The sequence below is a fragment of the Akanthomyces muscarius genome, chromosome 1 (assembly GCF_028009165.1).
Source record: "Akanthomyces muscarius strain Ve6 chromosome 1, whole genome shotgun sequence".
Taxonomy (NCBI): Eukaryota; Fungi; Ascomycota; class Sordariomycetes; order Hypocreales; family Cordycipitaceae; genus Akanthomyces; species Akanthomyces muscarius.
Window position 1 is genome coordinate 5888658 of NC_079241.1, and position 26767 is coordinate 5915424.

The 26767-nt window shown below is 55.0% G+C and overlaps 11 protein-coding genes across 11 annotated transcripts; 3 read left to right on the top strand and 8 right to left on the bottom strand.

Moving 5' to 3' along the window:
* Positions 1-2013: 2013 nt before the first annotated feature.
* Positions 2014-4764, top strand: LMH87_006987 (uncharacterized protein; the record flags this gene model as incomplete). The annotated part of the gene is made up of 2 exons (XM_056192006.1): positions 2014-3787; positions 3842-4764. The coding sequence occupies 2 exons, from the start codon at positions 2014-2016 to the stop codon at positions 4762-4764; spliced, it is 2697 nt and encodes an 898-aa protein (XP_056060268.1).
* A 187-nt stretch (positions 4765-4951) lies between these two features.
* LMH87_006988 (uncharacterized protein) lies at positions 4952-6415 on the bottom strand (the record flags this gene model as incomplete). Its single annotated transcript, XM_056192007.1, has 3 exons — positions 4952-5705; positions 5759-6113; positions 6178-6415. The coding sequence occupies 3 exons, from the start codon at positions 6413-6415 to the stop codon at positions 4952-4954; spliced, it is 1347 nt and encodes a 448-aa protein (XP_056060269.1).
* Positions 6416-7527: 1112 nt separating this feature from the next.
* Positions 7528-10810, bottom strand: LMH87_006989 (uncharacterized protein; the record flags this gene model as incomplete). The annotated part of the gene is made up of 4 exons (XM_056192008.1): positions 7528-8996; positions 9471-9494; positions 9546-10709; positions 10759-10810. 4 exons carry the CDS (start codon positions 10808-10810, stop codon positions 7528-7530), a joined length of 2709 nt encoding a protein of 902 aa, XP_056060270.1.
* A 338-nt stretch (positions 10811-11148) lies between these two features.
* Positions 11149-13188, bottom strand: LMH87_006990 (uncharacterized protein; the record flags this gene model as incomplete). The annotated part of the gene is made up of 8 exons (XM_056192009.1): positions 11149-11191; positions 11242-11269; positions 11348-11369; positions 11422-11459; positions 11582-11624; positions 11681-12066; positions 12120-12741; positions 12799-13188. 8 exons carry the CDS (start codon positions 13186-13188, stop codon positions 11149-11151), a joined length of 1572 nt encoding a protein of 523 aa, XP_056060271.1.
* An 837-nt stretch (positions 13189-14025) lies between these two features.
* LMH87_006991 (uncharacterized protein) lies at positions 14026-15038 on the bottom strand (the record flags this gene model as incomplete). Its single annotated transcript, XM_056192011.1, has 3 exons — positions 14026-14275; positions 14332-14896; positions 14969-15038. The coding sequence occupies 3 exons, from the start codon at positions 15036-15038 to the stop codon at positions 14026-14028; spliced, it is 885 nt and encodes a 294-aa protein (XP_056060272.1).
* A 728-nt stretch (positions 15039-15766) lies between these two features.
* Positions 15767-17848, top strand: LMH87_006992 (uncharacterized protein; the record flags this gene model as incomplete). Its single annotated transcript, XM_056192012.1, has 10 exons — positions 15767-15832; positions 15891-15930; positions 15988-16064; positions 16120-16197; positions 16263-16388; positions 16448-16468; positions 16518-16679; positions 16731-16790; positions 16844-16944; positions 17005-17848. The coding sequence occupies 10 exons, from the start codon at positions 15767-15769 to the stop codon at positions 17846-17848; spliced, it is 1575 nt and encodes a 524-aa protein (XP_056060273.1).
* Positions 17849-18102: 254 nt separating this feature from the next.
* Positions 18103-19507, bottom strand: LMH87_006993 (uncharacterized protein; the record flags this gene model as incomplete). The annotated part of the gene is made up of 2 exons (XM_056192013.1): positions 18103-18198; positions 18266-19507. 2 exons carry the CDS (start codon positions 19505-19507, stop codon positions 18103-18105), a joined length of 1338 nt encoding a protein of 445 aa, XP_056060274.1.
* Positions 19508-20938: 1431 nt separating this feature from the next.
* LMH87_006994 (uncharacterized protein) lies at positions 20939-21706 on the top strand (the record flags this gene model as incomplete). Its single annotated transcript, XM_056192014.1, has 1 exon — positions 20939-21706. One exon carries the CDS (start codon positions 20939-20941, stop codon positions 21704-21706), a length of 768 nt encoding a protein of 255 aa, XP_056060275.1.
* A 398-nt stretch (positions 21707-22104) lies between these two features.
* LMH87_006995 (uncharacterized protein) lies at positions 22105-22758 on the bottom strand (the record flags this gene model as incomplete). The annotated part of the gene is made up of 1 exon (XM_056192015.1): positions 22105-22758. The coding sequence occupies one exon, from the start codon at positions 22756-22758 to the stop codon at positions 22105-22107; it is 654 nt and encodes a 217-aa protein (XP_056060276.1).
* A 978-nt stretch (positions 22759-23736) lies between these two features.
* Positions 23737-25011, bottom strand: LMH87_006996 (uncharacterized protein; the record flags this gene model as incomplete). Its single annotated transcript, XM_056192016.1, has 1 exon — positions 23737-25011. One exon carries the CDS (start codon positions 25009-25011, stop codon positions 23737-23739), a length of 1275 nt encoding a protein of 424 aa, XP_056060277.1.
* Positions 25012-25562: 551 nt separating this feature from the next.
* LMH87_006997 (uncharacterized protein) lies at positions 25563-26424 on the bottom strand (the record flags this gene model as incomplete). Its single annotated transcript, XM_056192017.1, has 3 exons — positions 25563-25623; positions 25695-25799; positions 25877-26424. The coding sequence occupies 3 exons, from the start codon at positions 26422-26424 to the stop codon at positions 25563-25565; spliced, it is 714 nt and encodes a 237-aa protein (XP_056060278.1).
* Positions 26425-26767: the final 343 nt, after the last annotated feature.

Here is a 26767-nt window from a genome sequence, read left to right on the forward strand (position 1 = left end):
GGGCGCTAAGGGATGAGCTGCGCCGACAAAGGATGCAGCAACCGGGCAAGAATCGTCGGCATCGGTGCGTGCAAAAGGGCGAGGCTGGGCAGCAGCCAGCAGAAGCGCAGTAGCGGGCGAGATGTTGGGGATGCTTGGATATTCAGGTCAAGAGTGCGTTTACGTTGACGTGCGGCTAGACTGTGACTGCGATGGACGGACGGCTAATTTTGGAGTGGGTTTTTTTTTAGAGGGGAGATGCCCGTGTTGGTTTAGCGTGTTAGCGAGTTTGCGGTGGCCAGGAAGGAGCTGCCAAATGCATGATGCGGCCACTGGAAGATGCACAATTTGCAGTGCTTCAGCCTCTTCTGCGGCGACGACCACACGCTGTAGGCGCTATAGGCCGTACCGGTCCGTTAGCTCGCGAATAGCCAACAGTAGGTACACAATCTTGAATTTGAGCAACTCGGCAAATGGTATTTCTTCTCAGTCTTTTTTAGCATTTTTTAATTTTTTGGCGTAAATCATGTCTGTATACTCGGCGACAGTTTTTTCATGAGCGCGCCGGCCATGTATGTAGCACGTAGCTATACCAGTAAGCACGTAGGGTAGGTAGTCCCGCGACTGCCCCCAGCTGCCCATTGAATTTAAATCCAGGCACCTACATACATTACAAGAGTAAATATCTAGGTGCAGGAGCCGGATCACTGTTAGCGCGGCCATGTCCATTAAATACCTGTCCGGCAGCCCAGTTGCCCTCCCAAACTTGTTTTCCTCGGCGCCGCAGAGCCGCAACAAACGGCACTACGATGCCGACTACTACCGTGTCATTGATCCGTCTCAGACCACTGCGCCTATTGGAATTGCTTGGTCAGAGTTTACCTTCTGCCAGCACCACTCGCTCCCAAACCAGCTAGAGCATCCGTGACCTAGATACCCTTTCCAAATCTCCAGCCCTTCGTATGGCCACCGGTCGGTCGCGCTCCCGCTCCGGAGATGCACCCCGGAGATGCTCAATCCACACGACCCGACCACGATAAGCAGCGCCGCTAGCTCCGTCAATGCTTGACCAGCGCTGCCTCGAACCCTGTTTCGCAGCAGTAGCACCGCCGGTCGCGAGAATTCGATTTGCCAACGTAAAACCTCTTCAAGCACCTACTGAGCAGCGAGCTCCGACACCTCCGCTGCGGCGTGCATGCCGTCTTTCCGGAGGATGAACCCTAGACTCCTTGGTCGATGCAACTAACAAGTACTACTCCGTGTTTGTGATTCCTATGGTGCATGCTGCACTCAGTAACTAGTTGGTTACTCCTGCGGGACCAAAGCTGTCTAGGCCTTGCGTTCAAAACAGGAGCTACCGTCACAGGGCTCAACAACTCCGGTCAGATAACCCAATGCGCCGTAATAGGGAGTTTTCGCAAGTGATACGCTGATCGCTCGACGCCAATTCGCCCTGAGCTAGATAAAGAGGTGCGGCTATCTGCTGTGGTGTGGGCTGATAACTAACTTTATCGCAGATAGGCGTTGGAGACGAGCTCAAGGGGGTGAGCGCCACAAAGATACCAAGCCAGCGGCCCTTTCCTTCAACTACCAATCGTTGACTTGATAAATTAAGCATGTTCCCTCCGCGGAAATATTCAAACACAGACAATGGCCTCAATACGTTACTCCGTAGACGTGGCCGCTTTGCGATGCTCTTTTGCACGACGCTTATAACGCCTTGGCCCACTCGCGGCAGAGATGTGCCGTAGTGAGTTACAACGTGCGCCGGAGTTATATGTATAGACTTGCCACAGGCGGGATCCGGTGCGTGACAAGTCAAGTTTACTAGTTGCGGAAACTCGGCCCTCTCACTGCAAGAGAACTGCCATTCCGACCAAACGCTAGGTGTACTTGGACTATACGTCCGTCTATTGGAATAAAGAGGTTCCGATTTATATCGCCCAGTGTAATTCCCTACCGTTGGTAATTTGAAAATCCTCCGATATCCCTTTGGTATCAATCATTTACCATCCGCAAGGTTTCTGCGTCAAAATGGCAACCAAAGGTGAACTCGCGACTCACACCGTCAACACCTTTCCGCCGAGCCCGCCTCGAACTGTCGGCAACTCTCACGCCGGCAGCGACGACGAACAAGAGGAGGAACAAAATACACCACCAACTCCTCCGGCAGAGAGGCTTGGCCAACTTCCGAAACCATATGCTCTCCCACCTCAAAACACTCCCACTCAAGTTCTCGCAGAAGACTTGAAAACGCCAGACCACCGTGTCAACCGCGATCCTAGGCTGATACGACTTACTGGTGTTCATCCCTTCAATGTCGAACCGCCCCTGACCGACTTATACGACGAGGGGTTCCTGACCAGCGAAAACCTGCACTACGTCCGCAACCATGGTTTAGTACCGCACTGCCCTGACGATGAATCCCTCGACTGGACCTTCACAGTCGATGGGCTAGTGGAGAAACCATTCACGATTACTGTCCGCGATCTCATCGAGACATATGATCAGTTTACATACCCGGTCACTTTGGTATGTGCTGGCAATCGCCGAAAGGAACAAAATGTGGTTCGCAAATCCAAAGGCTTCTCCTGGGGGGCAGCTGGTCTCTCGACTGCTCTGTGGACCGGCGTCCCGATCGCGACTCTTCTAAGAATGGCCAAGCCCAAGAGAGCCGCGAAGTATGTGTGCTTCGAAGGAGCTGACAAGCTGCCCAACGGGTACTACGGCACGTCTGTCAAGCTCAACTGGTGCCTCGACGAGAACAGAGGCATCATGGTTGCCCACAAGATGAACGGCCAGCCTTTGCATCCAGACCACGGCAAGCCTGTCCGCATCATCATCCCGGGGCAGATTGGTGGGCGAAGTGTCAAGTGGCTCAAGAAGATCACCATCACATCGGAGCCCAGCGACAACTGGTACCACATTTATGATAACCGCGTTCTTCCCACAACCATATCGCCGGATGCGAGCGCAAACTTGCCAGACGTTTGGAATGACGAAAGGTATGCCATCTACGACCTAAACGTCAACAGCGCCATTTGCTATCCCCGACACGACGAGAAGCTCCTCTTGGCCACTGATCCAGAAACCTACAAGGTCAGAGGTTATGCCTACGGCGGTGGCGGGAAGAGAATTACTCGTGTCGAAGTCACATTAAACAAGGGCAAATCGTGGTTGCTGGCAGATGTACACTACCCCGAAGATGACTACCGTCGCGCCCCCGACGGCGACACACTATACGGCGGCAGCACCGACATGTGGTGGCGCGAGACGTCTTTTTGCTGGTGCTTCTGGGAAATGTCTATCCCGGTCGCTGACCTCGGCGCGGCCGACGACATCATGATCCGCGCCATGGACGAGGGCATGATGGTCCAGCCGCGCGATATGTACTGGAGCGTGCTCGGCATGATGAACAATCCTTGGTTCCGGGTCGTGATCCACAAGGAGCAGGGCTCTCTCCGCTTCGAACATCCCACCCAGCCGGCTCTGATGCCCGGCGGGTGGATGGAACGTGTCAAGGCCGGCGGAGGCAACCTCACCAACGGCTTCTGGGGCGAGAAGACGACCAACGAGGAGGAGCAGGCGCCAAAGGAGCCGGAGAAGGAGATTTGCATGACCAACCCCAAGGTGGATCGTGTGATAACGCTGGAAGAGCTCAAGGCTCACGAGGGAGAGACGGAGCCCTGGTTTGTCGTCAATGGGCATGTATATGACGGCGCGCCATACCTGAACGACCACCCAGGCGGCGCAACGTCCATCATCAACGCTGCTGCTCAAGACGCGACAGAAGAGTTCATGACAATTCGTAAGTCTTTGTTTCCAATTTCTTTTTGATTGCATCTAATCGGTATTACTACAGACAGCGAAAATGCCAAGGTCATGATGCCGCAGTATCACATCGGCGCCCTCGACGACGCCGCCCGCAAAGCCCTCCAGAGCGGCGGTGCCGACGACGACGCCGCCAGCGACCCAACACGCGCCATATTCCTACAGCCCAAGACCTGGAGCAAAGCCATTCTCGCATCGAAAACAGATGTCTCCTCTGACAGCAAAATCTTTTCGTTCCGTCTCGACCACGCCGACCAGTCCATCGGCCTACCCACGGGGCAGCACCTGCTCCTGCGTCTACGCGACCCAGCCACGCGCGAAGCCATCATCCGGGCGTACACGCCTCTGTCAGAGACCAGCGCCAAGGGCCAGCTCGACATACTCATCAAGATATACAGGGACGCGCCAGGCGGCGGGGGCCCGCCCGGGGGCAAGATGACGCAGGCGCTCGACTCCATCCCCGTGGGCCACTTTGTCGACTTCAAAGGCCCCGTGGGCCGCTTCGAATACCTCGGCCAGGGCCGGTGCGCAGTGGGCGGCGGCGCAACGAGACGTGTCCGCCGCTTCGTCATGATCTGCGCCGGCTCCGGCGTGACGCCCATCTTTCAGGTGCTGCGTGCCGTGACGGGCGACGCCGAGGACGAGACGGAGTGCCTGGTCTTGGACGGGAATCGATGCGAGGAGGACATTCTCTGCCGAGCGGAGTTGGACGCCATGGTGACCAGAGCGCCAGGGAGGACTACGCTGCTGCACAAGCTCTCCCGGCCGAGCGTATCATGGCAGGGCTTACAAGGTCGTATGGATAAGGAGTATCTCGAAGAGCGCATCGGTGGTTTTAGAAAGTGTGATGGTCAAGAAATGGTTCTCGTGTGTGGCCCGGTGGCGCTCGAAGAAACTGTGCGCAGTGTACTGGGTGAAATGGGCTGGAAACCTGAAGACTTGCTTTTCTTCTAACGAATGGTAGAAAACATGTATGACGATTGAAATAAGTAGTTTCTTCGCAGACATGAACTCGTATATAATTTTTCGTGGTTAATCTTCCGTTTCCTTTCAAAGCCAGAAATAATCATGGACTCAACAGAAACAACGTCAGGATTGGCTAAGCCACAAATGCAAAGGCCAACAATGCTCGAAAATTTGTTCACTCTGGAGCCGATCCGTGCTCGCCGCCGGCTCCTCCTCCTTCAACGCCCGTGAATGGGTAATAAAATGCCGATACGGCAATGGAAATGTACAGGATGAGCAGAAGCGTGCCCTCGAGATAGTTGCTCTTCTGGTCCTGTAGGACCTTGCCCACCGTTAAGATGGACAAGATGAGCATGACAATGTTGAAGATTTCAAAGTCCAGGTCCATGCCCTCGTTCAGGCCCCATCCGACAATGACCGTGAGCGGCGCCGTGAAGAGCGCCGTCTGCAGCGTCGCGCCGAGGACGTGGGACAGGGCAAAGTTCATCTGGTTGTCCCAGGCTTCATCTATCGCCGTGAGATGCTCCGCAAACTTCTCCACGAGTGGGACGAGGATCAGACCCATAAAGGCGTCCGAGACATGCCCGTCCTTAATGACGGGCTCAATCTGGTCCACGAGGCCGATGGCGAGGAGCGTCACCAGAGAAATGGAGACGATGAGGGCAATGATGCACTCAGTCATGGTGAGCTTGTCTTTGGCCTCCGTCTTGCGCCTGTCGGCGTCACGGTGTTCATCTCTTTCGAAGATAGCGTCGTAGATGCCGTGATGCGTGCGCGCTTGGAAAAAGGTGTAGACGAGGTAGGCGACAATGAGGAGGCAGGAAATGATGCGTGAGATGTGGAGGGTGCCAGATGTCAACTCCTCGGTTGTTTTGCCCTGGCTGAGCAGGCCTTGCCGAAAAACGGTCGGAACCGCAAGGACCACACCACTACCTCATGTTAGTGGTCTTCATCAAACCAATGCTGTTATGGATCTACTCACGCCATGAGTAACAGGCCACTGCCTGCTTCGCTGATGGCATCGCTAAACGTCTGTTCCTCGCGCAGCAAGCCACCAACAAAAAATACAACACCCAGACACAGCAGCATGGTTGCTAGAATCGAACCTAGTATAGCGGCCTTGATAATGTAAAATCTGTTGGGGTTGCCGCTTTTCAAAAAGACGAGAAACAAGACAATCTCGACGACGGAGCCGCACGTCGTCTCGACCAAGACACCGGCGACATGGGGCACCTTGCGGGCGAATTCCTGACTCGCAAAGCCGACGAGACTGGCGCAGGGCACCATGGCAATGTATGAAAGAATGAAGATCAGCGTGTGGTGTTCGCTCAACGTATCTGTTACATTTCATGCGTTAACGACGGTTCTCGAGCACCGAAACCCAGCGGCTCTCCGACTTACATCGCACAGCCAGCGCCGCAGGGACGACTGGCCACAGCAGGCTACACAGGGCACTAGCTCTGCAGGCAGACCTGAAGGAGATGCGAAAAAAGTGCCATGGATGCACGCCACGGCGGCCACTCTCGCCCTGGGGCTTGACTTTGAGCTTCTGGCTCTTCTCGCCGTTGAGCTTGCTGCGCTTATCGTCGCTGTGGGTGGAGGGCACGGGCAACCCAGGCCCTTGGTTTGTTTCAGACATTTCGTGGTTCATAATGGGTCGTCAGATTATCGTTCAATGGAATCGTAACTGTAAAGGATTGGATCGTTTGCACTGGTTCCGTGGTCGCAAGAGCCGGGTAACATGAAGCAACAGCGCTTGTATGCTACCTCGGTCGCGCCGCGCGCTGAGAGAATGAGGAGATACCGAAGAAACGCGAGCGCGTCTGGTCAAAGACTTTCAAGGAATTGGCTCGTTTTCGTGAAGACGGATGATGCTATAGGTATAGAAGAGGCCAAGAAAACGCAGACTCGAGGCGAGATGCCGCATACAACCTTGAAGTCTCTGAGAGGGACTTCAGGGAGTGACGGGGCGATGATTTTGAAAACCGGCGTCTGAAGACTTGGGGCAGCTCTGTTTTTGAACGATCAGCCCAAAGAAAAAAAACACGCCCAATTCAACAGTGCTCTGTGCATGCTTACTGGTCCACTGGAGATCGCTACCAGTCGAAAAAGCAAGGGTCCCTTGCAAGTGCGACGCAGACGTGGCAGCTGCATGGTCATCACGACAACAGTCTAGTGACCGTGTTTCTTGCCCACAGCAGGTGCACTGTTCATTCCTTGGAATATCTGCCTTTGTTGGTATTTCAAAACAAGAAAATGTGGTACTGTCAGGAGGCCCAGGCCCGCGACTGCATCGTGTCAGTCCACGCAAGCTTCGCATCTCGTCGATGGGACGGGCCACCAGAAACATTCGGTGGCTGACCTAGAGCTGTTAGCGATTATGCCCCATGCCCGTTATGGCAACGCAGGGCAGCCCTGCCGGCAGTCAAATTATGGTTAAAACAGGCCTATTACTATTCCAGTAATAAAATTCGGGCACAGCACGCTTTGCTTCAGCCTCCCCCTTGATTCGAAGCAAGTGGGTGACAAAAAGACGACGCGCATAAAGCAATAGAAGCAGCGGCTTATTATTTCTTAGTTCTCTTATTTTCTCCTACTCTTCCTATTATTTCCCCTTGTTACTTTATTCTTTTTATTTTTCTTTAATTTTTCTTTCTCTTTGCAGCAGTCAACGGCCGGCGGCGTCATACCCCCCCCCCCCCCCCCCTGACAAGCATCATGTTGTGTTTTCGCGCCACTGACGCCTACTTATTAGCCTCGTTCAAAGCCACCCATGTGGCGCTCATCATTTTCTTTCCAGCTTCTTTCCTGTTCCTGCTGCAGAGACTCGTCATTATTGCTCTCTCGGCGCCGCCTCATGGGCACCGGCTGAGCCACAGTGACAGTCTCGATGCCTGCAGGGATCAGCTCCTGGCCCTGACCTAGGCCCTCCACGTCAATCTCGATGCCAAGCAGCGCCTGGATGATAACGCGCGAGCCCGCCTTGCTCATCACCTCGCCCGAGTCCTTGCACAGCTCCGAGGCCACGCACTCGATGCAGCCATGCAAGCACGGGCACGACTCGACGCGCTGTAGCGCGAGCTGCAGCAAATGGTCAATGTGCTCAAAGGCCTTGGTGCTGATCCCCGAGCCGTTGGCGCCCCCCTTGGCATCGTAGAATGTCAATCGTCCAGGCCGCTTCCTGGTCGTCTCTCCTTTGGCAAACTCCTTGAGCGCAACCTTGCATTCGGTTCGCACGTCTTCGGGTGCGCTAATGACAAAGGTCGGCAGCAGGCTCATGACGCAGTGCTGCGCGGCGTGAATGGACGCTGCTGCATTGATCTGGTGGCTGTTCAGAACATCCAGCGCGATTTTGGGTATGTCGAGCCACATGCCTTTGGAGTATCGAGTGATTGGGGGATTGTCCACGTGGACGGCATCGAGGACTCGCCCTTTGGAGTCTACCTTGAAGAACCCAAACACCTTTTGGAAAATCTTAATGGTACCGTGATAGGCCAAGATTCCAGATGAGCCAATCTCGCGCATAGCTTCCGTTTCAACAGGATCAATATCGGTATAGTCCCGCTGGGATGTTAGCCAGTCGACTTTGACTCGTTCCACTTTGGCCATTCGTTTGTCGGGCAAGAAGTCGCGGACAATGTACGTCCGACCTTGGTGAAGAAATATACCACCATCGTAGATCGTAAAGGTCGCGCGGGACGCTTCCAGCTCTTCCAAGACTGTATTTTTGCCATGCGTAATGTCGATTACGGCAAAATGTTCGTCCTCGGTATCTCGAATGGCCACATATTTGGACGGTTTCGGTCGGAAACGATCATGGCAGTGGTAGTATCCCATGTCATCTACGACAAGCCTTTCCTCGCAAATTCGGGGCAGGTCTTGACCAAAATACTTTGTGTCGTATTCTGGTCGAATCGGCATTTCGAAAGCGGCACACTGTATATGCCCTTCGCGCACGAGCATATTATCCAGGTCAAGCTGCAACTCCGCCGTCGGTTTAGAGAAGAGCTCCTCTGGATTCTGCATATAATGCTGGTCTGTGGCGAAGCTGTCACCAAGCAAAATAGACAGCGAATCTTTGTTTCTCCGACCAGCACGTCCGCTCTGCTGGCGCAGATTGGCAATGGTATAAGGAAACCCCCACGTCATGACACAATCCAGCGTTCCAATATCGATGCCGAGTTCCAGTGCCGTTGTCGAGACGATCCCCAGCAGTCGTCCTGCAAACATTTCTGACTCAATTTTTCGTCGATCCTCGGCTGTATATCCTCCTCGATACCCCATAACCAGTCCAACACAGTCATCGCGGCCTCTATTTTCCAGCTCTTGGCGTATAGCGTTGACCAGCACTTCGCATTGGTTCCGAACTCGGCAAAAGGCAATGATCCTCACGCCTCTAAGTAGCAGCTCGCAAAACAGTCTGGCACATTCATATTTTGCGCTGCCTCTACCACTAGAAGGGTCACCCGGATCTTTGTACGGCGTATTCCAACACAAAAATTCTTTTCTGCCGGAGGGTGATCCGTCAAAATCAATTAGTCTAACATTGTCAATGCCAAATATGGCTTTGAAGTGTTCGGTCGGATTTGCTACTGTAGCAGAGCATGATATGAATTGAACGCTTCGATTTCCGATTGCTGCACATATGCGCCTTAGACGTCGCATGACAAAAGCGACATGTGACCCAAATTGACCGTTGTAGTAGTGCAGCTCATCAACTGGAGTCATCAGTATAGGCCTCGAATGAGCATGGTCCAGTAGCTACTCACCGACAACATATTTCAAGTTTTTTAGGAATGTCCTCCACTTCTCTTCTTGTGGTAGTATAGTAATGTGCAGCATGTCGGGGTTGGTAAAGATGATTCTCGCTTGTTCACGTATGGCATTCCTCGAGCTGAACGGCGTGTCGCCATCAAACGTTTCTACAACGGTGCCCTCGAGGCCGGGCATATACGCCATCATGTCCTTCAAGCTGCGTCGCTGATCCTGTGCCAGTGCTTTGGTGGGAAAGATGTACATGGCCCGCGACTCAAAGTCCTGTTCCAGGGCGTACAGCACGGGCAGCTGGTAGATTAGCGACTTGCCAGAACTCGTAGATGTTGCGACAACCACGTTTTTGCCCTCGTACAGAGCATTGAGCGCCTCAGCCTGGTGGGCGTAAAAGGATGTGATGCCTTTGGCATTGTACACGGCGTTGACGATGTTTTGTGTCAGAAGAAATTCCAAGTCTCCGTGAACAGGGGGCTGCGGATCAAAAACCCTATGGCCGTCGGGCACAATTTGGCCAGTATACCATGGACTTCCTCGTATTTCTTGCACAATTTCGGGTATGGATTTGCGTTCCTTTGGGATGGTGGCGGGAATTGTGCTGACAACAATGTCATCGTCCTCGACCTCACTCGGTTTTGGCACAAACGACTCGGCCAATCCCTCCAGTGCCATACAAGGATCAATCTTTTCGTTTTCGCAATTTTTCAAGAAAGTGTTGACGGCGTTTGTGAATCGCTGATTTCGACGCTCAATGAGCTTCGCCATCTGTCCCTGGCCAAACACAGGCATCTGCAGCTTCTCATCCCGCAACCTCCGCTGGGGATTGGTCGGCTCGCCCGTCTTCTTGTCGGGGACTTGTCTCTTCAGATCTCCGTCAATAAACTCAAAAAACAAGACCTCGTACTCCTCCGCCGCAGCAGTGCCCAAGGATTCGCCGTCAGTCCAACCGCCAACAGATGCATCGGGGGCAACTTGCTGCTCTTTTCTCTTACTAAACAGCTTGAAAGAGTCATCTTTGCGCTCTGATGCCTTTATATCTAACTCGAGTGTAGATTTGTCGACGTAGTTGAAGTTAATGCCCTCGGGTCGCACTGCAACGATTTTCGCCACCTCCTCAATGCACAATTTGCGCTTTATGTGAGATTCCACAGCCGGTCTGATGGCTTCGAATGTCGTAGCAAAATGTTTTCTGGTAGAGCAAAAAGTAAATACCAGGTTCAGAGCCCGGTGCGTCTTGTCTAGCGATGCAAACAGCGCTGGCCATGGTGGTGTCTCTTGTTCTTTTTTTTGCCCCTTTTTGGTCTCGCTTTGAGGCTGGTCATTTGCAGACAAATTTTCCCTTTCCGAATCTGCAGTATCATCGCCTTTGTGTGAGCTGAAATCGCTCAGCTCCAGATTCAGAGTCTCTTCCACGGACAGCCTTTTGCGTTTAGCTCCCGCTGCCGCTCTCTTTTTGGTGGCAAGATCAGGCATGGTGAATCAAGACATCATTCAGACGCGGCACTAATCTCATCATAATGCAAAAATGAAGTGGGAACAAAAATCGAGCATGTTGTCTTGCGAGGCTGGTGGTATTCCAAGAAGTGGCGACGAGCGTGTCTTTCAATTTAAGGGTTCACGTCGCTGGCGCCAAATCACGTGTAGACTTGTTAACTGTCAGTGACAGCATCACGACCGAGACAAAGTCCAACTTACAGCTCGTATACAATTTGGTATTGTATAGCTGTGTATTTTAAGGCTCTAGAATTTGCAAAAGAAAATAATATACATCGAGTTCATCCGGCCCTAACAATCCGCCAACCCCTGGCGTGTAAAACTCCAGTCTGCCAAAGGGTTAGAATGCATCCGTTCCAAAAGTCCTGTATATGCGCCAACTTTTAATCCATGTCCTCTCCCTCGGTCTAGCTTGCCGCCTTTTGAGAAAAGAAAAATTGCTCCAATAGACATAAGTCTTCGTAATCATACGTGGCCAAAGACCGTGCATTACGGCTGGTGCCAGTCAGACTTCACCGATTTTGAAGCTCGCGCTGAATACTTTCTACTTCCGCTTGGAATAATTTGGCATTGGCAGCCGTCATCTAATGATTTGTAAGCACTATCTCCGGTATAGATCGCGTGTTTGTGATGTACTTACTCTCATTGTGACCAGCATTGGCGTCGCGCTATCGCCAGTGAATGCTGTGAAGAGAATTGATGTTGACTTTAGCGAGGTTTTTTCTTGGAACTTCATGGCGGAGATGATGGCAGTGTTTAAAATGACGCGATGCGTTTGATCCTGGCGCATCAGCAGGCGAACAACCTTGGCGGAGTCTTCGTCGCCGTCTTCCTCATCCAACGCTGACGCATCAAAAGATCCGGGGACAACAACATTATTATCGTCAAACTCCACACACGATTTAGGTGCGTTAATTTTTAGCATGCCAGCTCCGCGCTCCTTCCAAGCGTCATTCTCGTGAACAAACATCTTTGCTCTGACAGACAAAATGGTGATTTCGCGGGCTTCGCCATCATCGACGTCGACTGATCCGTCACATTAGCACGAGACACGGAAGACAGCAACATGGTGAACAAACCCTTGTGTAGCTTTACTTTAGACTTGTCGTCGTCCTTCTCTGACAAGACGTCACGGTCCTTATCCGCGCCGCTATTGCCTTCTTCTTCGTCGACGTTGTCTTCGTCTCCATCTTCCTCAGCATCACTATCCGGAGCCCCGAAGGGCTTGGCACTCTTTTGAGTCTGAAAGGGCTTTGAAGCACCAGAAGAAAAACTTGACAACGGCTTCACGCCGGACGCCGAACCAAATCCGCTTCCACCAAGGCCGCCACCAAAGCCGTTAGTTCGTGGCGGCGCAGAAGCAAATGGGGATGCGTCAGTGGCGCCGCCGAAACTCAGCTTTGGCGCCGATGCAAGGGATTGCGCCTCCGTCTTCTTCGACGATGCAAAGGATCCCAGCGGCGCTTTTCCCGGTGAACCAAATGCGCTCCCAGTGGTGCCAACAAGTCCAGCAAACGGGGAGGTTCCAGCGGCAAGCTTGCCGAAGCCAGACGCCGCAAATGCACTGGCTGATGTTTGCGGAGGCTCCTTTTTCGTCACTTCGGGGTTGTCTTCTTGAGTTGCCGTCTCAGGGTCCGATTTAGGCTCCGTCTTGAGGTCCGACTTGGGCTCCGTTTTGCTTTCGTCCTGGTCCGGTTTTGTCTGCACGAGATTCATCAGCCTACGGCTCAGGTTATTGTTATATGATGAGAAATTCACCTCATCGGCGCTGTTAGCATCGCCATCTGTGTCGCGGTGTCGCTTCTTTTCAGGCTCTGATCGCGAGGCTCTATCCTTCGCAGAGTCTGCAGACACGACACTGTCGTTGTCCTTGGGCTCCTCGTCCTTTATGGGGTCGAGCTGGTCATGGCCGCGTTTCTTCTTGGGTGATGAGAGCTGCTCCTTCAGCTCGTTGTTGCGTTCTTCGGTAACGTCGTCGTCCGCGGGTGTTTCTGGACGGCCATCATCATCGTTGGGGCCCTCAGCGACAGGGTCCGAGATGGAATGTTGTTTGAGCTCGCGTCGCGCCGCTCGAGTATCGGCGTCTTCGGGGGCGCTGGTGGGAGGCATGTCGTTGTTGGGGCTCGCTGGCTTCGTCTCCTCGGCCATGCCTGTGAGGTTCAATATATACCAGGCTTCTCTTCGCGCCAGGTTCCAGTTGTCCACGTGCAAAGCGAAGCGGATGACGGTTGTTCGAATGTTGCCAACTGTGCCAGGTGGATGGCGAGCGAGTAGGAAAAGGCGCAAGAAAGACTGGCCGGTGTGCGGTATCGTTGCAGCAAAGCAAGTGTCTGGCTCAGGAACGAAGCTTCTGCGAGAGTGTCTTTAGGTTGGGTGGGAGACTCCTCCTGGGTGCATTAATCGAAGTGCGTAGATGGTCGCCCAATCAGTATGCCGCCTGCAAGTTCCAGGTGCAAGCGGTGGAAGGCAAATAAGAGAACCCCTCACCGCCCAAAACGGAGAGGGGCACTAGGCAGGAGCTGACCCAGTAACGGAGCCCGCGTTGGATTGGCGGCAGGCGAGTTAGTGGCTACCTAGCTAAAGCCATTCAGCGCTGCAGCTGCCCGCTGTGAGGTAAAACAAAACAGCGCTACCAGTCGCCGCAAGGCCGCTGTCGGTCCACTGCAACCAGGCAGCCTGCCGCCGAGGCTTCAGTGCAATGAGCCAGAATAGGTATGTGCCTAGGTAGGTAGGTAGTTTCATTGGCCGTCGCACGCGGCACCCTGCAGCGCCGTCAGCTCGCTCTCACCCAGTCAACTCGTCGCGCCCTGACCATTTTGAAATCAATTCAATTTGCTATCGTTGCACCGGCTAAACCTGAGTATTACAGTACGATTAAATCAGCACAGCCAGAGAGCCAAGAGCAATCTCGCATAACGCCTTCTCCCTCCGTAGCCCGCAGAGCTCCATGCCAACGTCCTATTGTTTTGAGGCTGCACGCCACACCTAACTCATGAAGCACAGCGCACCCAGTCCTACATAGAAGATGAACAGAGGGTATAGAGCAATCGAGAGGCGATTCTGAACAACACCGCTGCCACCCAGAATGCTAACACCCGCGGCCAATGACCAGAGGATGAGAAAGATGAAGATGGGAATGCGAGGAATCCAGTGCAAGTGCAGCGCAGACAGGAGCGCCGCAATCACGAGCGGGAATAGCGTATAACCGATAATGCACACGCTTTGCGCAAAAGAACTGTGGCAGCAATTGTTAGTTTTCTCATCTCGGGAGGGCAGCAACTATATACATACATGCTTCCGCCAAGCAGTCTAATCTGGAGAGTGACGACGGCTTCTCCCAGCCAAATCATGGCAAAAACACCACTGAATACAGCGTCTTTTTGCTCTGGGCGCGCCGAGAAGCTCAGAAGAACGCTCAACAAAAGACAGAAGATGAGAGGGCCCCAGAGGTCCCAGTCGCGCAGGCCAGGGCTCAGCGAGCTGCCCAGCAGCGCCTCGGGGTCCATGACGCGGCTTGCCAGGCCCGTGAGCTCTTCGCGTGTCCCCGTGATGCCGGCGCCGCGGATGTTGGAGTATGCGCCGCGGAAGCCGCCCGCGCCATCAAACATGGTGCCGCCCAGGAGGTAGCGCGGGTACAGCACCTCGCGGAGCTTGGCCCACACGGCGAGCAGGTCGCGGCGCACCGTGTCCCAGACGGACTCGTCGATGGTGCTTTGTGAGGCGCTTCGGTCTTCGCCGGGGATGCGTGCTGTGAGGTAACTCTCGTCGAGCGGCCGTGATGAGGAGCCAATGTTGCCCGTCAGTGGCGCGCGGGAGCTCGACGGCGCAAGAGGGTCGTCAAAGTCGTTGAGGTCAGCTGCGGCGTCATGTTAGCTTTCAGGCCAAGTACCTCCTCTGCAGGGATGCGTAGTGTAAATGCTGGTCGTACCATCATCAGGGTCAATCAAGTCGTCGTCGTCGACGGTCGGGTTCGTGTAATGCCCCTTGGCAGCAGACATGGCGGGCGAGTATGCAGCCTTCGGCGCGCTGCAATACTTTTGTGCAGTGTTCAGGTCGTAGTTCTGAGATTTTCGAATCGTCAAGGTCTAGGTTGGCAGCGAACGAGGACGGCGATACAATTGCAGGCAAACCGGCGTAGATGGCGGCATAGGTGTCGCTGGTAGCTGACGTGGTGTTGCTCGTGAAATGGCCAGCTTCCACGTTGCAGCTGGTCCAAGCTCCACAACGCCCAAGGAGAAAGGTACGTACCTCGCCGCCCTCCACAGCCAACGCGCGCAAACCGTGTTACACGCATTCAAACATAGCCGCAGTTTGATCAGTGAGAATATTCAAGCAAACATCTATTTTCAACGCGAACATTCTACTTGCGTCATAGAAACAGAATCCACCTTTATTCTCTTCGGCTCTATCTACGTTGATTTCGTTCACAGCCACGGATATATATCCTAGAACCTGAACAGGCGTATTGATCAGTGGGCACGGCGGGAATAACTCTTGCGTGGGCTTACGAGTAGTTGGTGTCAAGTCTGGCGATCCATTTACTTTGACGGCTTCTGAGACTCTATCTCTTCTTGCGGTTTGTATTGTTTACATGCAGCAATAAGAGGGCAGCTACAAAAGTGCCTGCCAGCGATGGCAATTTGACCAGACTGAAAGACATCGCAGTGCCATCCCGTGCCATCTCTCCATCATCTAATGAGCCCATAGGCGGTCTAAAACTGTCATAATGACTGCTTCGGCTGATGATGCTGCATTTCATTTGCCCAAGCTGCGCGTCTCCTTCGGCTTCGAGGTTCGTGTCAAGACCGCAACATATCTGAGCACGAGACGGCATGCTGACATGTGCGCAGAATGACGCCAAATTTCTAAACAATGGCGACGATGTTTCGGGTATGGTCGAAGCGGCTGTGAGACAAGAGAAAACATTGCTAACTGAACATTGTGTAGAGTTCTTTGACGTCAAATTCTGTCCCTACCAGCCACTAGACCGCGATCCGGTATTCGCCGCCGTGAGCAAGAAACACGCAAGTGGCAGACGCAAGCAATCAATCAAAAATGGTCACGAACTGACCATTTCAGGTTGTCATATGTAAACTCTCATCCGATACAGGTGATGCCAATCCTTGCTCAATTCTCTCGATAATAAGAGACGACGATGTGCGCTACACCCTCAACAAGCAAAATTCATAAGCTCGGTTCACTAATGCAGTTGCCTTCTTTAGGAAGATGCATCAGGCTGCTGCTGTACCTGGACCAAGGACCCCGTTACTGGAGCACCATACATTTGCATAGGAGGCGTGGACGCCAAAGTCAAGATCTACGATGTGAGAAATGGCACACTCGTAAACGTGAGTGGTCATTCGAGAAAAATGAACTGTGCATGTTTGATTAACTCTTGACCAAACAGTGCTTCTATGGGCATGGAGGCGTACGTATATCCCTATTGGAAACTATCTCACAAAATTGACTCCCCTTAGGACGTCAATGATCTGGCAACTTCGCCAATAGACTCGTCCATCATCGCTTCGGCCTCCAACGACACGAGCATTCGAATATGGAGCGTCGACAAAAAGTTCAAAGCACAGCCATGCCTGTGCATCCTCGCTGGAGAGGGACACTCCTGGAATTTGCTAAGCCTGGTATGCGAGCTGTCGCCGCGCCGCCTTGTCCCCTGCTGACAATGACCGCAGTCGTTTCACGACACTGGACGCTATCTTCTTTCAGGCGGGCATGATCAAGTCATTAATCTCGTGTGTCTCATCATGCATACTACCATCCGACGACCCGTTAACATTTCTGACAGTGGACAATGCCTAAACTTCCAACGGAGCCGGTCGTCACGCCGCTCCAAGTACACTACCCGCACTTTTCCACATCGGCAGTCCATAGCGGTATTGTAGATTGGTGTGTCTCCCCGCGACGTCCGCTACCTCGGAAACAAACACTCACATACTTCATCCCCAGCGTCGCCTTTTTCGGCGACTATATCCTGTCCCGAGCATGCCATGATAACGTCATCGTGCTCTGGCGCATCGAGGGCTTCTCCTCGGAAGGTCCGCCACCACCACAGAGTGCCGCGCCGACGGCGCAGACCGTCGTGCCCACGAGCCTTGACGACCAGTCGCGGCTCACGCGCTCCTACTTTGCGCCCGCCGCGACGCCCGAGTGCCCGTCGCAGTACACGCGGCTGCTCGAGCTGCACACGCCCAACTGCGGACCGCAGTTCTTCATGCGCTTCGGCCTGCACCACGTCCCGGGGCAGAACCCCGTGTTGGCCTTTTGTAACGCCGGAGGCAACATTCTGTTCTGGGACCTGCGCCGCCTCGGCGTCTACCACGACGTCATGCTCGACCTGCGCGACCCCGAGCGCGACCGCAGCCGGCCCGCGCCGCGGCCCACCTGGCTCAAGCCCATCATACCCCGGCAGCGCGCCGACATGTACGGCCACGTCAAGGGCAGGAAGGAGAAGCAGCAGCAGCAGCCGCACGTGGCGGTGTCGGTCAGCACGCGCCAGTCCTCGACGTCGTCGCGCGGCGGCAGCGCTCAGGGGCTGGCGGGTGGTGTTGGTGCAGGAGGAGGGGGAGGAGGCGCAGAGGACACTGCGTGCGAGTTTAGCGCAGATACGCTCGACTCCTGGGCGGCCAAGTACAGCACGGAGGATCCGCACGAACCCGTCAAGGCGCACCGCACCGAGTCGTCGACGTCGACTTTTGTCGGACGCCAGGCAGCATGGAGTCCAGGCGGCGAGTGGTGCGTCGTGGTGGGCAGCTCCAACACGACCTTGGTGCTGCAGCGCTGGGCGAAATGAAGGGTCACTGGGCGCTGCGAAATATCGAAGAGGAGTAAAGGAAATCTCATCTGTATCTTTAGTAGTATATGTATATTTTTGGGGTCGCCAAGCGCCTCCTGGAAATTTCAACGCCTGTAATGGTTTAAAGCAGGAAAAACAAGAAGCAGTAAGGAAAAGAAGAACCACCCCGCGTAAGGCCTGTTGCTGCGTCATAAAAATTATACATGTTGATAATTTCAAAGTCGTTGCCAGAAAGTCAAACAAAAAAACGCTTAATCAATCGTCAGGGGTGTTTGGCCAAGCTTTTCAGCTTCGCCAGCGGCGTGAAATCCATCCAGAGTCACAGTCACAGCACCAGCTTGTACCAGCTAGACATTCACTGTTAGTCACGGCACAAGTAAGGCATGCGGATTTTGGGGTACGAGGGAAACTTACAGCACGAGATAGATCCTCAATCAAGTCATTGGCATCCTCAATGCCGACGCACAGACGAATGATATCTTCTGGCATCTGGCGCTCGGCCCTGGTCTTGGCGTCGATGCTGGCGTGGCTCATCTGGCAGGGCATGCTGATGAGGCTGTTGACGCAGCCGAAGCTGACGCTGATGGCCCAGAGGCGGGCGGCCTCGACGATGCGCTGGGAGACGGCGGCGTCGCCCGTCTCAAAGGCCAGGACGGCGCCGGCGCCGCGGGCGGTGGACCAGTGCAGGTCGTACTGGGGGTGGGACTTGAGGCCGGGGTAGCGGACGCGGAAGCCGCGCTGCTCGAGGAACTCGGCGATGGCCTGGGCGTTGGCCTGCTGCTTCTCCATGCGGATGGCGAGCGTCTTGACGCCGCGCATGAGGAGGAAGGAGTCGTTGGGGGAGAGGCCGCAGCCGGTCGAGTTGATGGTGAAGAAGAGCTTGTCACCGACGGCGGGGTCGTTGCAGGCGATGACGCCGGCCATGATGTCGTGGTGGCCCGAGAGGTACTTTGTGCCCGACTCGTAGACGACGTCGGCGCCGAGGTCGAGCGGGTTGCAGAGCATGGGGGAGAGCATGGTGTTGTCGACGACGACGAGGGCCTTGGGGTTGGCGTCGTGGGCGCGGGCGGCGATGGAGGGAATGTCGACAATCTTGATGAGCGGGTTGGTCGGGGTCTCGAGCAGGACCATGGCCGTCTTGGGGGAGATGCGGTCGGCGACGGCCTGGACCTTGGTGGTGTCGACGTGGTGGACGACGATGCCCGAGTTGGAGGCGAGGTAGGTCAGCAGGCGGTGGGTGCCGCCGTAGAGGTCGTCGCCGGTGATGACCTCGTCGCCGGGGCGGAGGACGCGGGTGATGACGTCGAGGGCGCCCATGCCCGAGGAGACGGCGAGGGCGCGGTGGGCGCCCATGATCTTGGCGAGGTGGCGCTCGAGATGGGTGCGCGTGGGGTTGCCGGAGCGGGTGTAGTCGTACTCTTGCTGGCCGCCGGCGGCCGAGGTCTGCTTAAAGGTGGCCGACTGGTAGATGGGCGTGCTCGAGGCGCCGTACTGGTCCTTGCCCTCGGTGTAGACGAGCTCGGTGGCGAGGGCGTAGCGGCGGCGGCCGTTGCGCGGGCTCGAGGGCGCGGGCGAGGGCGGCAGGTTGAGGCCGTCGACGACGTTGATCTTTTGGGCGGCACCGGCGCTGGGAGCCGGAGGCGGGTTGGACGACATGGCGGGGTTTGGAGGGGCGGTGGTGTGCGTTTGTAGGGAATTGTGCGTCCAGCGCAGGTCAATGGCAGTGGTCGAGGTCGAGACGGGTTCGGGGGTGTCGTCAGGTTTGGATGCAGATGATGTAGAGGGAGGTATGCAGAGAGAAAGAAGACGTAGGAAAAATGTTGAGCTTGGGGAGGAGAGAAAAAGATGGTGGTGGTGTCAAGCTCAGACAGACGGGAGAGAGTCACACAGCGACTCCACAGGGTCGTTGTGCAGCAACTTTGAGTGGCTGGTCAGGGGAGACGCTGCAGGCATGCACAGCAGGCAAAGCGTGTGTACAGGCAAGGTTGCTGGCACGCAATTCAGGCCGCCGTGGGGAAGCAATTGTCAAGCAAAGAAAGCAAAAGGTCACCGCCTGCCGTTGTCCGAAGAGCGGAGGCTGGAGATTGACTACTGGTCACTGGTCATTGCGGCTTCCAGCACTACGTTCAGCTGCTTCAGCACCCGAGACGCCCTGAAGGCTTCCCTTGCGTCCACTGCACCATGGCCCCCCCCTCAACCCCCGTACCGTCTTGTACCTGCTGCTTGTGGGGAACCTCCCGGATGACGTGATCGGGGTTCGGTTTCTGAGCTCCGGCCTCGCAAAACCGCCCAACTGCCCGCCTGGTCGTTGAGCAGGCTCCGCCCTGGGGCGCTGCCAGTTAGCTAATCGTTATTCGAAACGGTACCTGAGGGTACTTGTGCCTGCCAGCGGGCGATGGTCCGATGTGAGATCTGTGGATAGATGCATGCTCGACCGAGGACAGATACAACAGACGACGATGGCAAGGCACTAAGTAGGTAACAGGCGAACAAACGGAAGCAAAAACACAAAACGAAGAAAAAGTGTTAACCCCGTAGGCGGAATTAATTGATTCCCGATTCAACCATGTTGCACTGATTCTACTCGCCCGTCCATACAACCAAGCCCTACCACAGGCTGCCAGCCACACCTTCGCCAAGCACCCATGGTAGGGCTGGCAACGACCAATTCTCTGACCTCGATGTGCGAGTAAATCCGTCCAAAGAGACATGCTACAATTTTCTGACAGCCCTATTAATAGCTAGTCTCTGATTCGGGAACCGGGTCCTTCCATCAAGGCTGATGCTTTGCTACCACTATCCCTTTTCGGTTCGTCGGTCCCCTCGGACATACGAGCCTCAAAAAGCGCCCAATCAGGAAATCACCATCTCCTACCAGCGACGTGCCATGTTCATGATATCATGGCCTACGACTCTGATTACGCGTCTTGAATTCTCATCCAGAGTATATAAGCTCGTAGTTGTCCCTCTCCTCCTGCTGTTCTTCTTTTTCTCTCCAGATCCAATCCCATCTAGACACATCTCAGTCAGTCCTCTCGACTTACACCACCACAACCACCACTTACACCAACACCAACGACACCAAACATGCCAGCAGACTTGACCATGTCCACGGTACAGTACGCCGTCGCCGGCGCGGCCATCGCCTCCGCCACCCTCGCCATCGTCGCCTACCGCGACTACAGCGCCTACTGCGCCCTCGGCGACCACGGCCTGCCCGCCAACTTCTCGGGCTGGTGCACGCAGCTCAAGTTCACGCGCAACAGCCGCAAGGACACCACCGTGCCCGCGCCCTACGACCTCGCCGCCGCCGCCGCCGCCGCCGGCCCTCGCTCGACCGAGTCCTTCCTCCTGCCGGCGGGCGGCAGCCTCCCGCCGCGCGACGGCGCCCGGCCGCGCATACCGGGCTTCACCGCGCCGCAGCGCCAAGTCACCGACACGGCCTCGCCGGCCATGAAGGCGCGCATGTACGCCCACCTCGAGGCCCTGACCAAGGCCAACGCCAAGCTGCTGCAGTACGAGCTGTCGACGCTCGAGGGTCCCGTCCCGGCCCTCCAGCTGCACAAGGACCAGGCCGCCGCACGGCCGAAGCACCTGCACCGGACGCGCGGGGAGCTTGCCCACATTCACCCGCCGGACGGCAGCACGCACCTCGTCCTGTCGCTGGCCGACTCGCGGCGCATCATCGAGACGGGCTGGGGCCAGAGACACCGGCTCAGCGGCACCATGCTGGGCTGGGGCTACACGCTCTTCTACGCGCCCCGGAATGAGGACGAGTTCCAGCTGTGGAAGAGCGTTGTGGCGGCGGCGGCCAAGTATGCCTGCGCGGACCTCGGCCAAGTCCAGTTAGTTTGATTTGGCATGCTAGGAGCGTTTTTGGGGAGTGGGGGGGGGGGGGGCAGTATCTTTTTGTTAGCTGGATGGTTTTGGGAGGATAAACATGCTCTGTAGCTCATGCAGCAATTCGTTCGTCACTGTTGGCTGCTCTGCATTCGGTGGTTTTCTCCAGGCTTGAGCGAAAAGCATTGCATGATATTTTGTATGGATTACTTAGGCAGATTGTTTTTTTTTTCTCATCGTGGCTTCTAGATGTGCCAGGTAATATATTATCTCAACGCCATCCAAGCACCTCCTATGTTCAAGCAAGGACGCAGCACGTCGTTTCTAAATCTGAATGGCCAAGACTGTTTTAACACAAACTTAGCAATGATCCCAATAGTTAAACGACTGTTGTGACTTTATAAAAAGACCAACTAGCTCCTGAGGCTTTTCTTCTCAGCCGCTTCTTGAGCCCTCCAATCCTGCTCCAGCATCGACATGTCAACGACATCCACCCACCTGCCCGCCAGGTACATGGCCTCGCGCTCCCGGCCGTCCACCACAAAGCCAGCCTTCTCGTACATGTGGATGGCCTTTTCGTTGATACTAAAGGTCTGCAGAAACAAGCTGTGCATGTTGCCCCAGTCAAACGCCCAGCCAGCGAGCCACCGCAGCGCCTCGGAGCCGTAGCCCTGGCCCTGCCACTTGCTGCCGACGGACATGCCCAGACCCGCGCGGCGGTGGTGCGCGAGCGACGCGGGAGCCCCGGAGAGGCCCATCATGCCAATGGGCACGCCGCGCAGGCCCTTGGTGTGCTCCTCGCGGCTGTAGTCTCCCGCGATCTCGTCCCAGTTATCTGGCTTCAGGCAGATGATGACATTCATCAGGTTATTCTTCCACTGACCGAGCGACTCGAGGTAGCTCGACTTGGACAGCGGCGCAAAGGCCTGGATGCTGTCGAGGCCCTTGATCTCGGGATCCATGGCCATCTGGTGGTACAGAAACTTTTTCGTGTCCTCGTCGGCATTGTCAAAGGCCTCATAGATGAGGCGCTCCGAGGTAAAAACGGACGAAAAGCTAAGAGCCATTATGTTGTGCTGCTTATATGTGCGTGTGTTGATTTTGTCGGTTGTAATGTAAGTCGTGCGGCGAGTGTGAGTTGTGAAATCGTCCGTCCAGCGGGAGCCGAGCAAGACAAAGTCCACGGTGAATGCACAATGTGGCTTATATATACTCGTAAATGCACATCATATTTCAGCATAAAGCAAATACGTAATCGGCCTCGTTGACTGCACGAGCTTATTATAGGGCAGCCAGTTACGTTGGCCGTTGCGTATCCCGCTTGCCCATATACGTCAGCCTGATTGGCGTGGCGTCGCTATGGAGGCGTGTAATGAACGAGCCTCTCTAGACCGTACTTTGGTCCATACGCGCGGGGAGCACGTTTCAATTTTTCTTCTCTCAGCCCTTGCAGCCTACCTTTTTTGAAATCGCACAATAGCAAGCAGCTCCATTGTCCCGTAGCAAAGGTCTGGGATCTACATCCATTGGTGTGGATATGTGTCTTGTGGCTGCTCACAAGGCTGCGAACTAGAAGTCCTGATGGTGCTCGGAAGGCCACACCCATCACTTTCAAAGCCGGCATTTCCGTGTAAAAGCGCCTCGTCTCCTATGCTCTTCGTAGCGGGTAGTGTGCACTAGGCATGAGCTAGCTCGACGAGTCGCATGACTACAGCCACTTGTTTTTTGGCATTGTCATCCTAGAGGTGGTAGAAAGCGGCTTTCCGGGCAATAGCTGCGCTGGGGGCTAAGAAGCCACCCATAGGATGAATTAACCGTATCCGTACCGTACGCCCCGACCTATGCAACAATCACTCCCAGGTCGATTGGCGTTGCCTAGTTTGTCATTCTGACATGTTTGCCGCATTGTTATCCCAAACTGAATTGAATCCTAGTGCATCATTGGAAAACAGGATGCAGCTGTCTGGGGATTTGTTAGAGGCAGGCTGGCTAATTAGCAGAATGCCGCTCTCTTGCTGGCTCTATACGAATCGTTCATCTGAGAATCACGCTTTGCGAATCGGCAAGGCGGAATAAATCTGCGACGCAATCGGCAGGCTCTCGTCGATATCGTCCGAGTCGGCCAGTGCCAGTGCCAGAGAAGCTTCATCCAAAGCCCCGCCACCTCCCAGAATCGTCTGCAGCAATCGTCTGGCCGCCTCAATGTCCCGGCGTCGCTGCTCGTTGACGTCGCGCAGCTCCAGAGAGTAGGCGACCCTATCGAACGGGACTGCCAGGTCGGCCATGAACAGCGAGGCCGTGGCGCGCAGCCTGAGCATTTCATGGTTCTTGACGTACGGAGGCTCTCGCATGAGGGCGTCCATGCGCGTGGCCACGGCCTTGATGGTGGCCAAGGTTTGCATCCTGATCTTATCCATGTGGTTCGAAGCTGTCTCTGTCCGCCGTGGTCTGGGGGCGTGAAAGCTCTCATCCTCGACCAGCGTCTCCAGTCGCAGTTCAGCATCCTCATCAACCAAGGAAGCGTCCACCAGAGAGTGGTCCGCATCCGCACCGGCACCAGAAAGGTTGGCTGCGTGCTCAGAATAGATGTTGTAAATCTCGCAGCTGTATAGACTTATATTAAAGTGTAGCGATGATATTTTCTTTGGCGCCCTGTGGTCGTAAGGGTACTGCTGGATCAGCGTCTCAAGGTATACCCTCAATTTGTTCATATTGGCAGCGGAGCCCCAGCGCATGGGAATTTGAAATCCATCTCGGGCGCGCGTCTCCTCATCTTCATCTTCGTTGTTGTCCGAGCTCTGATGACTCCGCCACATTTCGTTGCGCTGCTCCTCGCCCTCGCGCATAATGATCTCTGCGCCGAGCGCCCAGAGGTTGTCATGGCGAATGTCCACTGGGCGAGATTTCGGGTGCAGCTGCATCGCCAGCCCAAATGCACGTGCTGCCTTGGTCACATCGCCCTGGCCAAGAAATTGATGTATTGACCTGGTGAGGAGAGCCAAATGCCTTCGGTGCGCATCTGGCGCTCCTTCTGGTTTTGTCGTCCGCGGCTCTGCATCATCGTCTCCTTCCGAGTCCGAGTCCGCCGCTGTCTCGTAGTCTGATTCTAATGCAGGCTCAGCAGGCTTGTGGCTGAGTCCACGGTGCGGAAAGTCTTTGATTTCCTGGCCCGGATCGTGGTCGGCATCTGAAAGGCCCGCCACAGCAAACTGTGCAAGCTTTGCGGGCGGGTAGCTGTGAGGGTTGATGGTCTGCGCTGAAGGTGGTGGTACGCTGAGGTCGCTGGCGAAGGAAGCCAGTCGTTTTCGTTTCCCCGACATTATTGTAATTTATAGACAGTAATATAATGAGCCTCGACGATGTGCGGGGAGCAATTTGGCGGTGTTGCAGCTCATGGTGGTGTATGTGAGTGTGAGGTTGAAGAGTGGAAATTCTTCTCTGAATCGCCGCGGGCGTGGCCAGTGTGTTCATTACGCGATAGGAAAGCTACCAGCAGCAAGCATCACGCAGTGAGGATACAAAAAATGGTGCCCGAACTCGAGAGATTACAAATTTTTCATATATGCGTTTAAGAAAAAAATGCCCATCAAAAGACACATATTTAAACAACAGTAGCGCCCATTGGGGCAAGTGGACGCAACCAAGAGCTTATTGTTTAACGCCAATCACCACTCGCAGTCGAGTGGCAAATATTTGCTTGAAAGTCAGATATAATATACTCAAGCAATTTCATCGAGCTATGAAGCAAAAAGTTTGTGATATGATTTTTTGTCTATTGAGCCAACGTATTCCACCGTTGATGTACAGCTCGCTCCGTCTACTTTACAAACGACATGAAAAAGGAAACGCCAGCAGTCAAGTTAGTTTTTGTTCAGGGTCGGTCAAAGTATGACCACTGGCCCTCGACGGGCTTCTCCTCGAGGTCTTCCCAGCTGCAGAAGAAGAGTTAGCAAGATGTAGCTCATGCCGCAGGCCTGGTCACCAGATGGGAGAAAATACTTACACCTTGGCCTTCTCCATGACCTCGATAATCTTCAACTCGCCCTCGGCAACCTCAATGATCTCCTCAATGAGGCCCGCGCCAATCTTTTGCTCAAGTTCGTGGATCCTGCGTGAGCTTGTCAGCAACCTGTTTTTCCCCTTGGGCCTAGCCCCCCCGCCGCGCTGCAGCAGATCCAAACTTACTGATCGGCCGTGAGCTGCGGCTCGTCCGCCCACTCAATCTTCTCGTGGTCCTCGAGCGGCTTGCGCTCGGCCCAGATGACCTGGTCGGCGCGCTCGGCCGGGGTGCGGATGCCCTCGAGCTCGCCGCCCTCATTCTCCTCGCCGTCCCACTCCTCGACGCGCTCGTCGCCGGGGAGGTGCTTGTAGCCGACAACGAAGACGCGGTCGCCAAGCTTGACGGTGCGGGCTTCGCTGCCGTCGACGCGGCCGCTGGCCACGCGGAACTTCTCGGCGCTGCTGCTGCTGCGCACCAGCTCCTTGGCCTTGGCCGCCCAGGCCTCGTAGCCCGGCGGCGTGTACTGCTCGACCAGGGCCAGGCGCTGCTTGGTCACCGCCTCGACCGATTGGCGATAGAGCGACGTCGCCGGCAGCGACTGGAGCTTGTGGAGGGTGCTGCCGTAGAGGAAGAGGAGCGTCGACCGGGGCGTGGCGTGCGTCCACAGGCCCGTCAGACCCGTGGGCGTGCCGGGTTCGAGGTAGCGCGCGAGCGCTCGGAGTGTTGGCCGCATGCTTGACGAGTGCAATTGGCAAATGTTGTCACCGTGGTGTTGAGGATCGGCTTATGGACGGTTCTGCAGAGGGATTCTGCTTGATGCTCTCCGGACTAGCCTCCAATGAGGTTGAGCAATTACCAAGCGCGCATCACGTGCAGCGTCACGTGTCAGCATCCGATCTCAGTACAATTGAAGCCTTCGTGGAATGACATGAAGAATAATTCACAACAATCAGCATTGTATTTGTGCGTTTTGTTTGACTTGATTACACTATTTTTCTTGTCGCTTGCAACGCCTACTCAGGTCCTACCACTACAGAATGTCAAGCTGCGGGTGTCCGCTGTGGTGGAACAAGGAA